The following is a 14,468-nucleotide window of genomic DNA, read 5'->3' on the forward strand; positions in this document are numbered from 1 at the left end:
AGAATCAACTTTGCTTTCAAGAAGGAGCTAGATAGGTATCTTATGGATAGGAGAATCAAGGGATATGGGGACAACGCAGGAACCGGGTATTGATCTCAGAATGGTGGTGCAGGCTTGAAGGGCCGAATGGTCTACTTCTGCACCTATTGTCTATAACTTGAGAGAAAATCCCAGGATATCAGTAGTTTCTGAGATTCTCAAACCACCCCGCCTGGCACCAACATCCATTCCACAGTCAAAGTCACTCACATCACATTTCTTTCCCATTATGGTGTCTGACCTGAACAACTGACCCACATGATTGCTGCCACATGGTTGGCTGATGAGATACTTGCATTAACAAGCAGGTGTACCAATAAAGTGGCCACTGAATGTATACGTACTTAAATAATAAATTTACATTGAACATTCATTTAAAAAAAAATTACTGAGATGCAGCGCGCAATAGGGCCTTTGAGCCAGGATGCCCAGCAATTCCCCAATTTAACCTAGCCTTTTCACAGGACAATTTACAAAGATAGATTAACCTACTTATCAGTATGCCTTTGGAGTGTGGAAGGATATACCTACCATAACCCCAGCCATTATCAATATTCTTCAGATTGTCTACCTGTGGAATTATAGACCGGTTAGTCTGACATCGGTGGTGGGGAAAATGCTAGAGTCTGTTATCAAAGATGTGATAACAACACATTTGGAAAGAGGTGAAATCATCGGACAAAGTCAGCATGGATTTGTGAAAGGAAAATCATGTCTTGACGAATCTTATAGAAATTTTTGAAGATGTAACTAGTAGAGTGGATAGGGGAGAGCCAGTAGATGTGGTATATTTAGATTTTCAAAAGGCTTTTGACAAGGTCCCACACAGGAGATTAGTGTGCAAACTTAAAGCACACGGTATTGGGGGTATGGTATTGATGTGGATAGAGAATTAGTTGGCAGACAGGAAGCAAGGAGTGGGAGTAAACGGGACCTTTTCAGAATGGCAGGCAGTGACTAGTGGGGTACCGCAAGGCTCAGTGCTGGGACCCCAGTTGTTTACAATATATATTAATGATTTAGACGAGGTAATTAAATGCAGCATCTCCAAGTTTGCGGATGACACGAAGCTGGGCGGCGGTGTTGCTATGAGGAGAATGCTAAGAGGATGCAGGGTGACTTGGATAGGTTAGGTGAGTGGGCAAATTCATGGCAGATGCAATTTAATGTGGATAAATGTGAGGTTATTCACTTTGGTTGCAAGAACAGGAAAACTGATTATTATCTGGACGGTGGCCAATTAGGAAAAGGGGAGGTGCAACGAGACCTGAGTGTCATTGTACACCAGTCATTGAAGGTGGGCATGCAGGTACAGCAGGCGGTGAAATAGGCAAATGGTATGTTAGCATTCATAGCAAAATGATTTGAGTACAGGAGCAGGGAGGTTCTACTGCAGTTGTACAAGGCCTTGGTGAGACCGCACCTAGAGTATTGTGTGCAGTTTTGGTCCCCTAATCTGAGGAAAGACATTCTTGTCATAGAGAGAGTACAAAGAAGGTTCACCAGATTGATTCCTGGGATGGCAGGACTTTCATATGAAGAAAGACTGGATCAACTAGGCTTATACAAAATTCTAAAGGGATTGGACAGGCTAGATGCAGGAAGATTGTTTCCGATGTTGGGGGAGTCCAGAACGAGGGGTCACAGTTTAAGGATAAAGGGGAATCCTTTTAGGACCAGGATGAGGAAAAACTTCTTCACACAGAGAGTGGTGAATCTGTGGAATTCTCTGCCACAGGAAACAGTAGAGGCCGGTTCATTGGCTATATTTAAGAGGAAGTTAGATATGGCCCTTGTGGCTAAAGGGATCAGGGGGTATGGAGAGAAAGCAGGTACAGGGTTCTGAGTTGGATGATCAGCCATGATCATACTGAACGGCGGTGCAGGCTCGAAGGGCCGAATGGCCTACTCCTGCACCTATTTTCTATGTTTCTATGGCATCAGTCGTCACATAACCAGGACTTGTGATATGCACTGGCTACTCATACAATCTTCCTCCAGCTGCTCCCATGGCTTCACGTGACCCTGATTTTTTTTTTTGGGGGGGGGGGGGGGCTAAGTAGGTGGTACACCTTGCCCAAGGCTACAGGAAGGAAGGAGCACCTTACACCTCCTTTGGTAGGAGTGTTATCTTCTTCCTGCCATCCAACAGTACTAATCGAGCAGCAATTATGTTAGCGGTGAACAAGACCCCAGAATGGCGGGGGTTTAGGCACTTCACAGGGTTATCAGTATGGAGTTTATTTCAGAGCAAAGGGAACCATCAAGCATTAACAAGCCTGTAGTCAGCAAATACAGGGTCGTTGGCAGCAAATTACAAAATCAAATCAGCCATTTTCAAACTTCAACCTTGCAAGAAGTATGTTGCACTTTGGTCTAGGGCAGGGGTCAGCAACCCGAGGCTCTTTCATCTCTGTGCTGCGGCTCCCTGTCGCTTTGGAAGATAAATTATGAGTATTTAATTAAAATGTATTTTATGTTAGTTTGTTAGTTTTTGAAATGTAATTCTAAATTTGAAGATTATGTTGATCTAGTACAATCTAAATAAAACGTGTTTTTTGTCGCTATTAATAAACGTCACCACGGCCAATGCCTGACACCTGCCAGTGCGCGATTCCTTTAATTTTTCGATCCAAGGTAGGCTAACTATGGAAAATTCTAAAAAAAGAAAAGTGACTGAAGAAAACAGAATGTTTAATGATATGTGGGCAGATTAATTTGCTTTCACTGCTGACGAGACTGGTTAATATGCAATGAGAAACTAGCAAACAACAAAAAGTCAAAAGTCGCAAGACATTTCCAGAATAAACACGCAGCCTTTGCTCAAAAATACCCGGATGGAGATGAGAGAAAAAAAGCCATTTTGGAACTGATGCGGAAGGTTGATCTGAGCAAAAATCATTTCAAGAAGTGAATGATGTCTGGAAAATCAACGACATATGCTAGTTTTGTTGCCGCTCAGGAAAGTCAGGCACGGGAAGCAGTTTACAGATGGTGAATATATAAAAGAATCTTTCATTAAGATTTTAGAACATCTATTCACGGACTTTAAAAACAAGAGTGAAATTGTGCAGAAAATCAGGGATATGCCCCTCTCTGCAAAGACTGTCAAAGACAGAACCATAAAAATGGCAGAAGACATCACGACAGTAAATTAAAGACATCAATTAAGCTGTGGCCTACTCGATTGCCTGTAACAAGTCTAAAGACAAAGGTGATATTGAACAAATAGCGCTGTTCTGCCGGTATGTAAACTCTGCCGGGCCACAGGAAGAAATGATTGAGTTGATACCTCTAAAAGGCCAAACACGGGGGGAGGACATCTGTGAGGCTGTCTTGAATTGTTTAAGAGCCAAAGTAATAAAGACCACCCACTTGGTATCAGTAGCTACTGATGGGGCACCGAGTATGACAGGAGCGCACAAGGAATTTGTGGCTTTACTGCAGAAGTCGCTGGACAGAAAGCTGCTGACTTTTCACTGCATCTTGCACCAAGAGGCACTGTGCGCTCAAACATTTCCTCCCGAATGCACAGAAGTAATGGATGTTGTCATTCAGATTGTCAATAAAATAATGGCAAAAAGTTTAAATCACCGTCAATTCCGTTTGTTACTGGACGAGCTGGAAAGCGCATATTCTGATCTCCTGCTGCACAACAAAGTCCGGTGGCTGTCAAGAGGGGAGGTGCTGAAATGCTTTGTCGCGTGTCTGGAAGAAGTGAAAACTTTCCTGGGCAGCAAAGGTCTCACCTTTCCTGAGCTGGAACAGCCAGAGTGCCTGTAAAAGCTACACTTCATGGTAGACATGACAGCGCACCTGAACACGCTGAACACAGCTCTTCAGGGGAAAGGACGCACAGCCCTGCACATGTCGGAGGATGTTTTGGCATTCGAGCGCAAGTTGACAGTGCTTGCCAGAGATTTACAGAAAGGTACATTGTCTCACTTCCCCAATTTGAGAGAGTTCAAACAAACTCACGACATGATAAATTCGGAGTATTTACATTCTGCAATCATCGCAATGCAAACATCATTTGGGAAACGCTTCTGTGAGTTCAGAGAGGTAAAAAACACAATATCCTTCCCGGTCACTCCCCGAAGCATCAATCCATCCCTACTGAATATGACTGCATTGGCAGGTGTGAGTCAACCTGATCTTGAGATGGAACTGGCCGACGTAGCCGACAAAGACATATGGGTGTCCCAGTTTAGACGCTTGACAGCAGACCTTGAAGATGTTGCCCGTCAGAAGGCCGTTCTTGCTCAGAATCACAAATGGAGTGATATTGAAAACCTCCCCAAACCGGACAAACTTGTGTTCGAAACATGGAATGCTATCCCCGACATTTATGTAAACATTACAAAGTATGCGCTTGGAGTCCTGTCAATCTTTGGATCCACATATGTATGTGAGCAGGTGTTCTCCAACATGAACTTTATTAAAAACAAACTTCGTGCACGCCTCACAGATGACAGCTTGCGATCCTGTGTAACGATGAAGGTGACATCATACAGCCCTGATGTGCAGACGCTGTGCGCTGAGGTCCAGGAGCAGAAATCCCATTAACCAAGTATGATAAATATTTTAATTGCCTATTATTTTACGTATATTCATATTTTTTCATTGTTCAGTGAAATAGTCCTTTTATTTTTCAGGTTGACAGCTGGCTGACGTTATTTTCGGTTTGCTGCTGGCGGACAATTTAAGTTCGGCGTTTTTCATAAATACAAGAAGGACTCAAATAGACATTGATTATTTTACTTAAAAGTAACCTTCAACCCAACGTCTTTTTTTCGGAGTTCAAAATGTTTTTGTTGCATGCAGAAATGTAATTTTGTTTTCTCTGCAGGAGTTCATCGAATTCATAAATGCAACACATTATAGTTTATACATAGCATAAAGACAAAAAAAAAACGTATGCAGTGTTATTTCATTTTAAATGTCAAACGGGTTTTGTGGCTCCCAATGTTTTCTTTTCTGTGGGAAACGGGTCCATATTGGCTCTTTCAGTGGTAAATGTTGCCGACCCCTGGTCTAGGGGAACATCGTTTCCTTTGACGGTATACATGTGTACCGCCAAAGGCTGAACGACAATAAACCAAACTTGAAATACACAAGATGTGAATTTTCACTGACAGGTGAGTCACTAGCCAAATGAGACAAATTTAAAGGAACTGACAGAGGAAGGGTGAGAATATTTTACACAAGTACTACAGATCCCTGTAGTATAAAATGCCCAAAGAGCTGAGTCAAACTGGGAGACTTACAAATTGAAGCATTCACCGGCACCAGCCTACCCACTGTCAAGGACATACATTCAGGAAGGTGCTGGAAAAGGGCCAGTAACATCATGAAGGATTCCACCCACCCTGCTCATAGACTGTTTGTCCCACTCCCATCAGGGAAGGGGCTATGTAGCATCCACGCCAGGACAACCAAACTCAAGAACCATTACTTTCCCCAAGCCGTAAAGCTGATCAACACCCCCATTAACCCACCCCTCCACACCATTCACCGAGGGAAATTGAAACATCGAGGGCAACGGTGAAGGCAAGCACCGGCTGCCTGCCTTTTGAAAGCTGGTGGGATCGCTCTGCTGGGAAAGGCCTGCGGCTGTGCCTGGACAATGTTACCCAATTTTTCTGCATTTTGGATAGGGACTTGGACTATAGATTTTTCTTCAGTCATATTGTTTATATTCTGTGTTTTCCACCCGATCGTTCTCATTTTTTGTGTGCAGGAGGGGGGGATTTAGGGGTTGATGATCGTGCTGCCGTTCTTTTCTTTCTTGGCTTCATGGCTACCTGGAGAAGAGGAGTTTCAGAGTTGTATACGTTGATAATAAATAAATTTTTAAACTTTTGAACTGCTGCTTTATCATTTCCTATACCTTATGTACAGACTCATGTAACTTTAAGGACATACAATAAATGTATATAAGCTAGCCTATCTGTGCAAAAGTCTTGAGCACATGTAAAAATGTTGTAAAGCAAAAATGATTCAAAAATAATGAAAGGTTTCTAAATATCAAAAAATACTATATACAGCAGTAATGAGTAAAAAAAAAACTAAATCGGATCAATATTTGGTTTGACCAGCCTTTGCCTTTAAAACTGCATCAGTTCTCTTGGGTATGCTGTTGTGCAGGTTTATAAGGAAATCAAGCATCTTGAAGGACTGGCCACCCACAGTTCTTCCTGTCCCACTTGTTTCCGTCTCTCTGGGTAATCCAAGACAGCCTCGATGATGTTGAGATCAGAGCCCTGAGGAAGCCGCACCACTCCAGAACTCCTTGTTCCTCTTTTTGCTGAAGATAGTTCCTTATGATTTTGGCCGCGTGCTTGAGGTCATTGTTCTGCTACAGAATGAAGTGGGGACCGATAAGATGCCTCTCTGATGGTATTGCGTGACAGATGAGAATCGGCTTTTATTTCTCAGCATTGAGGATTCCATTAATTCTGACCAGAGCATCAACTCCATTTGCAGAAACACAGCCCTAAAGCTGCAGGGAACCTCTGCTGTGCTTCACTGTTGGCTGCAGACACTTGTCCATGTAGCACTCTCCAGCTTTTCTACGAACAGACAGCCTACTGTTTGATCCAAAAATTTCAAACATGGACTTGTCATCCAGAGCACTTGCGGCCATTGTTCAGCATCCCAGTCCTTGTGTTTTTGTGCTTAGGTGAGTCTCTTGGCTGTTTCCACTTCGGAGGATGTGGCAGCAATTCTTCCATGAAGACTACTTCTGACAATTCTTCTCTGGATTGTAGAGAAGCGTACTTCAGTTCTACTGCAAATTCAAAGCTGATAGCAGTGCTGGACTTTTTCCAATTTAGAAGGGACGTCAGTTTGATGTCTCTCTCACCTGCTGCACTCGGTTTCTGTGGCCGACCACTGCGTTTCTGGTCCTCAACCTTGCCCGTACTGCCAATGCAGGATGACCACCTTGTGTCTTGTTGCTGTGCTCACTCTTGCCATGGTGTAAGAATTGACGATTTGAAGGTTAAACTGTCACATCGGCCACACCCTCACCTTTTAGTTTGGTTGACCTTCACCCAATTTGATTCCTTCTACACCCATTTCTGTTTCAGTTAATCACTTTAGTCCACATCCAGGGTGCCAACACCAGACACAACCCAAACGGCAGCTCTCATTGAAAGTGATGCAAAACATCAAGTATTCTCATTTTGGCCTATCAGGGCTGAGAACCATGTGTACAGTTAGTGATGAAGTTTTAAGGCGATGAATGAACTACAGCTGCTTAAAACTGACTGAAATAGACTGGACTCTGGCTGGCACACTGTCCCTTTAAGAAGCTGCCAGCAAAAGAGGGGTCAACATGCTGGCTTGATGGTGCATTTTTTCTTTTAAAAAGAGGTTTTCGACTCCCAATACCAACTATCTTGCTGGCAAATGTAGTCCCTGGTGCGTTTATAATAAAAATGACAATCTCAGAGCTAGGGTGCTACATCAGAGGGACATTAGGAACATGTGCATCCTTTGTTTTACAGAATCTTCGTTAACCCCTTCCGTGCCAGATGCGATTTGAATAGACGGATTCACAATATACTATCAAGATAACTTAGTCAAAATGGAGGTTTGTGCCCCAATGATCAACTTCTGGTGTACTAGTATGTCGGTGACATCCCAATATTGCTCACCAGACCTGGAATACCTCACAATTAAGTGTTGGCCATTTTACTTGCCACGGAGATTTCATTGATCATTTTGGTACGTTCCATCTCAGGACAATGTCAAACAGGCTCTAGACAAACTGAACAATATAATCAACAGGCATGAACAGCACATCCTGACGCCTTCTCCATCAATTTGGGGGATTTTTAACCAGGCCAGCTTGATAAGTCACTAAATAATAATCAACAAATCACCTATTGTACCAGAGGAAATAACATACTGGGCCACAGTTACACTAGGTTCGATAAAGCCTACCGTGCCATCCCACAGTTTGGAAAATCCCATCAACTGGCTGCACTTTTACTTTCTGAGTATAGGCAGAGACTGAAGATGGCAGCACCAGTAGTTAGGACCAAGGAGGCACAGGAGTGCTTTTAGGACTGCTTTCAATCAGTGGACTGAACTGTGTTCAGGGAATCATCACTGAATCTGCATGAGTATGCTGCAGTTGTCACCGCCTTCATTAAAACCTGTGTGGATGAGTGTGTGCCTATGAAAACTTGATGTGCATTCCCAAACCAAAAGCTGTGAATGAACCTGCAGGTTTGTAGTCTACTGAGGGGTAGATCTGCGCATTTGCATCTGGTGATCCAGGTCTCTGTAAGAAAAGCAGCTGCAACTTGCAGAGGCTATTTCAAGAGCCAAGAAACAATTCCGGGAGAGGCTAGAGGCATCACAAAGGACCTGGACCCACTACAAATTGCCCAATTGCCAAAATAGGTCTACGGCCGACATCACGTGGTAGGAAAGGTCAAGGACTGGAGAAGAAGGAACCTGATAGGAGAGAAAGTGGACCATAGGGAAAGGGAAGGAGGAGGGGACCCAAGGGAAAGTAATAGGCAGGTGAGAAGAAGTGAAAGGACAGAGTGGGGAATAAAAGAAGGGGGAGGGGAGGGGAAAAATTTGTTTAATAGAAGGAGAAATTGATATTCATACCCTCAGGTTGGAGGTTACCCAGACAGAATATGAGGTGTTGCTGCTCCACCCTTGGCACAAGAGGAGACCATGGACCGACATGTTCAAACAGGAATGGGAATCAGACTTAAAATGTTTCAACAGATCAGTGTTACTCAGGAAAAACAATACAGGGACAAAACATTAAGGTTTTGTCAATGATACCCTACAAACGTCCCACCTGGGCTAATGATTTATTTTTCAGGCAGCAGAGTAACGCGACATTATTACAGCTCAGGGCACTCCTGAGCTCCATTCAGAGCGCAAGGGGTCTGCATACCCTCCCCATGGAATGTGTAGATGCTTCGGTATCCACCCACAATCCCAAACGTACCGGGTAGGTTAAAAGGCCATTGTAAATTGTCCTGTGATTAGGTTCAGGGTAGCAGGGATTGTCAAGGTTGCAGGGCCAGCATGGATCAAAAGGCTGGAAGGGCCTAATTCGTGCTGTATCGATAAATTTAGAAAAATAAAAGCAAGATACTACAGACCCCAGAAATTTGGAGATTGAACCCAAAAAGGTCTGAGATATATTCAGCTGTGAGCCTCTTGAAAAGAAGCTATGATACTTTAGATCAGAACATTTATTATCAATATATAAATTATACAACCTGAGATTCACCTGCTTACAGGCAGCCACAAAATACGAAACCCGAACTACCCAATTAAAAAAAAGTCCAACACCCGTTTCGCAAAAGAACCCAATTTAAAAAAAAAGACCAACCTCCTACCTGCAGAGGGAGGGAGAAAAAACACAGTGCACACAATAAAAGCAAGCAACAGCACTCAGAACCAAACTGAGTCCATCAATCCAAACCCATGTAGGCCCATAGCTTTGGTCTCAGTTCATCACAGAGCGGGGCGAATCACCCCTCTACCACTTATGAAGAGATTTATACTCACAGTTTGAGGACCGCCAGATTGGCTTCCAGATCATAGGCATTCTCCCTGGCCTGAGTCTCCACGTACCTTTCTAAAGTTGAGAGATTCTCAGGGTTATATCTGTTGGAGAGGGCAAAGGATTAGACACACCCTCCTTTCACAGCAATCGATAAACCTGAGCTAATAATTTTAAGCATAGAAATTAGCGAAGCTTGAGGATATGAATCATGTGTTGGAGTGTCACAAAACCCCAAATGGCTCCTTTTGATACGTTGGTAAACTCCAGACTATTGTGGTTCCTTGAAAACAAACCAAACCCGCTGAGAGACTAAGGTAATCGACACTGTATGATATCCTTCCAAGTAATGAATTTCCAAATCCAAAAAGGTACATTTGATCCTTTATTATGAAACCAGCAAAGATGAGCAATCTTGTAGTGATTTAAAAAAAACTAATGAAGCCATTTATTTCAGATACAACACCGAACAGGACCTTCTGATCATTTGAGGCGTGTTACCCAGCAATCCCCTGATTTAATCCTAGCCTAGTCGTGGGATAATTCACAATGACCAATTAACAAAGCAACCAGTATGTCTTCGGAATCCCACACAGTCACGGGGAGAAAGTAGAAACTCCTTAAAGGAAGCAGTGGGAATTGAATGCTAGTCACCCATACTGTAAAGCATTGTGTTGGCCACTACGCTACCGTGATGCCCTATTACTGAATTAGTGATGTAGCGATCTTAGCATTCAAATCAGAGTAACTAAGCGGCCTAATTGGCAATATAACTAAGCAAAACTGAGCATAATTAGCAATGATAGTGATCTAGTCAGCGATCAACAAAAAAAACATTCCCCATGGCTCGCCTCTCCACTAAACAAAACCGATGTAACTATCCTCACTTGCTTCTACCACGCCCCAACCCACAAGGCAAATTACCCATAATAACCACGCCACAAAATATAATACAGACACAAAATAGATACATGGCTCCCGCACCGACTTATGTCAATTTTATTACAAGGAAGGCTCGTCAGCTTCTTCACTGAGATTCCAGCACACCTACAGATGTGTAGTGGAGAGTGTATTGACTGGCTGCATCACGACAATCCTACAAAAGGTAATGATACGGCCCAGTACATCATGGGTGAAGCCCTACCAACCAATGAGCACATCCACATGAAATGTTGTTGTAGGAAAGCACTGTCCATCATCAAGGATCCCCACCACCCAGGCCAGGGGTCGGTAACCTTTATGCCTCTGTGGGCCAGATTGCATATTAATGAGCAGATGGTGGGCCAGATAAATGCCATAAGAAAACTTGAAATATGGAAATTATCCATTTAAATACATCTGGCTATGTTTTGCCTCAAATTAATGAATAACGCATGCTAGAAAACCCCGCAGGCCATAGTTGCCTACCCCTGACCCAGGCCATGCTCTCTCCTCACAGCTGCCATCAGGTAGAAGGTTCAAGAAGTTACTACCCCTCACCATCAGGCTCCTAAACAAAGGGGATAATCACATGCACTTGCCCCATCAATGAGATGTTCCCACAACCACTGGTCTCACTTTAAGGACTCTTTATCTCATGTTCTCATTATTTATTTATTACAGTTTGTTGTCTTCTGCACTCTGGTTGATCTTTCATTGGTCCTGTTATAGTTACAGATCGCTCCAAAGTCCAGTGCAGATGCCACCAGCCGGCACATTATTCTGAGTATACCCACAGGAAAATGAGTCTCAAGGTTGAATACAGTGACATATACGTACTTTAATAATAAAATTTACTTTGAAATTTGAATCTAGTGATGCCATCACCTATTGAATCATCGAGACTCAAGCCCCAGATAGCCCCTCCCCCACCCCATTCCTTCCCTTAACTTCAATACTATCACAACTTTAAAGACCCATGATCTTTAAAGTTGACCCAGGGGCTTGACTCTAGTGACACCTGCTACAGGGGTTGTATTGAGAGCATCCTGAGCAGCTGCATCACTGCCTGGTTCGGAAATTGCACCATCTCGGATCGCAAGACCCTGCAGCGGATAGTGAGGTCAGCTGAGAAGACCATCGGGGTCTCTCTTCCCGCCATCACGGACATTTACACTGCACGCTGCATCCACAAAGCAAACAGCATTACGAAGGACCCCACGCACCCCTCATACAATCTCTTCTCCCTCCTGCCGTCTGGGAAAAGGCTCTGAAGCATTCGGGCTCTCACAACCAGACTATGTAACAGTTTCTTCCCCCAAACTATCAGACTCCTCAATACCCAATGCCTGGACTGATTATTATTTATTGTAAATGCCTGCACTTTTTTGTGCACTTTATGCAGTCCTGCGTAGCTCTCTCTGTGTTGTTTTTATTACATAGTTCAGTCTAGTTTTTGTACTGTGTCATGTAGCACCATGGTCCTGAAAAACGTTGTCTCATTTTTACTATGCACTTTTCCAGCAGTTATGGTCGAAATGACAATAAAAGTGACTTGACTTGAACCTACCGAATTATCGAGGCGACAGGCCTCCACCTCATACTTTCCCTGCACACACCCACACCCATCCTCCTTGGTCTTAGCCGCTACTCCACCTTCCCCCAGTTCTCCAGCATCTGCTACCCCCTGGCCCCATCTCGGTACCCCGGACCAACCCTCCCCCCCCCATCCGGTCCCCCAGCGACCACTGGGGTCACCGTTCCCCCACTACTACTCTACCCCTCTCTCAGCGTTCTCCCGGACCTTTCCCTCCATAGCCCCGGCTCCCGCACTCACCGGTCGATGCCCTTTAGCAGCTTGCCCACATTGGCCCGCATCTGCTCAATGGCACTCATGGCTCTGTCACCGGGGGAGCGGAGAACTCAAAACCCAGGTTCCGCACCAAGAACACAGGCCTTCACACGCGGCTCCGTCAAAAGGGGAGAGGGGTCAAAGGGCCAAGCAGCCAGTAGGCATGCGCAATACCGACGACTGCCTGACCGTGACTGAAAAGCACGCCCAGTGCCGGCCGCCGGCACCCGGCTAGGGTAATTAAGCGCATGCGCATTTCTTCATTGGCCAAAAACTTTCAGAATGCCGTTTCAATTTTATCATTTTGTTTCTCCCTTCAAAGTTCAAATTTATTATCAAACCATATGCAAACCTTATTGAGTGTGAATACTCAATAAATAGAATAATCGCCACTAATCTGAAAGACCGCCCAAATATTGTCTTGTTTATTAATTATTGTACTGTCTTGCACTGTTTTGTGCACTTTATGTAGTCCCGTGTAGGTCTGAAATCTAACGTAGTTTTGTGTTCCTTCACACAGTGTAGTGTAGTTTTGTGTTGTTTCAGGTAGCACCATGGTCCTGGAGGAACGTTGCTTTGTTTTTACTGTGAGCTGTACCAGCAGTTATGGTTGAACTGACTATAAAAGTGACTTGACTTGTCCTGAACTAATGCGTTCAGCCAGAGCGCTGAAGACAATAAACTGCAAAAGCAAAAAGAAGAAAAGATAAATATCGAGAACATGGAATGAAGAGTCCTTGAATGTGAGTCTGTTGGTTGAGGGAACATTTCAGTGATGGGGCAAGTGAATTTGAATGAAGTTACACCCTTTGGTTCAGGAGCCTGATGGCTGAGGGGTAATACCTGTTTCTGAACCTGGTGGTGCAAGTCCTGAAGCTCCTGTACCTTCTTTCTGATGGCAGGAGTGAGAAGAGAGCACGACCTGGGTGGTGGGGGTCCCTGATGATGGACGCTGCTTTCTGTTCAAGGGTATTGGTGTTTCCATACCAGACTGTGCTGCAGCCAGTCAATACACTCTTCATAACACCTTGATAGAAGTTTATCAAAGTTTTAGATGTCACGCCAAATCTCTGCAAACTGCTAAGGAAGCAGGGGCACTGTCATGTTTACTTTTCATAATTGCACTTGCCTGTGGGCCCAGGACAGGTCCTCCAAAATAAAAACACGTAGGAATTTAAAGTTGCTGACCTTTTCCACCTCTGATCCTCCGATGAGGACTGACTCAGAGACCTCTGGTTTCCTTCTCCTGAAGTCAAGAATCAGCTGCTTGGTCTTGCTGTCGCTGAGTAAAGAGATTGTTGCTATGGCACCGCTCAGCCAGTTTTCAATCTCCCTCCTATTTGCCGATTCGTCACCACCTTTGATTCAGCCCATGACTTGAATAAGGCATTGGAGCTGTACTTCTCTCACAGTCAGAAATGTAAAGTGAGTAGAGCAGGGGGCGAAGCACACAGCCTGTGCTGACGGGGATCAGGGAGGAGATGTTGCCAATCTGAACGGGCGGCGGTCTGCGAGTGAGGAAATGGAGAATAGAGGTATTGATTAGTTTTGTGGGGATGATGTTTGAGCTTTTGTCAATGAAGAGCATCCTGATGAATGCATCTTTGCAGTAAGATGTTCCAGGGCTGAGAGAGGAGCCAAAGATGTGGCATCTGCTGTGGGAGTGCACATCCAGTGCAACCTTTCGTGGTCCCAGAACACATTCCACACGATCAGTGAAGCTCACCAACAACTCTGTTTCCTGAGGAGGGTGAAGAGAGCCGAAGAACACACAGCTATATTCGTGCCATTCTACAAGTGAGCAGCTGCGAGCATTCTAACAAGCTGCATTACTGCACGGTACAGAAAATGCACTGCGGCCGACAGGAAGGCTCTACAACGGGTTGTCAAAGGTGTCCCACCCTGCCATGGACCGTTTGTCCCAATCCCATCAGTGAGGAGTCCACACCAGGAGAAACCAGACTCAAAAACAGCTCCTTTCCCCAAGCAGCAAGGCTGATCAACACCTCAACCCACTAAGCACCACTACTTTATCATTTCCTGTCAGAATCACATTATGTACATTATGTCAATAAGATCAAACAACTGATTGTGGACTTCAGAAAGGATAAG

General features: G+C 44.3%; 1 protein-coding gene across 1 annotated transcript in view; it reads right to left on the bottom strand.

Moving 5' to 3' along the window:
• eif3k (eukaryotic translation initiation factor 3, subunit K) overlaps positions 1 to 12,516 on the bottom strand; it is a 41,457-nt gene extending 28,941 nt beyond the window's left edge. The window contains exons 1-2 of the mRNA XM_059985049.1: positions 12,342 to 12,516; positions 9,592 to 9,690 (exon numbers count right to left, since the gene is read on the bottom strand). Of these exons, the coding sequence (XP_059841032.1) occupies positions 9,592 to 9,690; positions 12,342 to 12,400 (158 nt within the window). The 5' untranslated portion in view covers positions 12,401 to 12,516. The remainder of the gene's footprint in view (positions 1 to 9,591; positions 9,691 to 12,341) is intronic.
• Between the last annotated feature and the right edge of the window lie 1,952 nt (positions 12,517 to 14,468).

This window comes from Hypanus sabinus, chromosome 11, assembly GCF_030144855.1.
Source record: "Hypanus sabinus isolate sHypSab1 chromosome 11, sHypSab1.hap1, whole genome shotgun sequence".
NCBI classification, from domain to species: domain Eukaryota; kingdom Metazoa; phylum Chordata; class Chondrichthyes; order Myliobatiformes; family Dasyatidae; genus Hypanus; species Hypanus sabinus.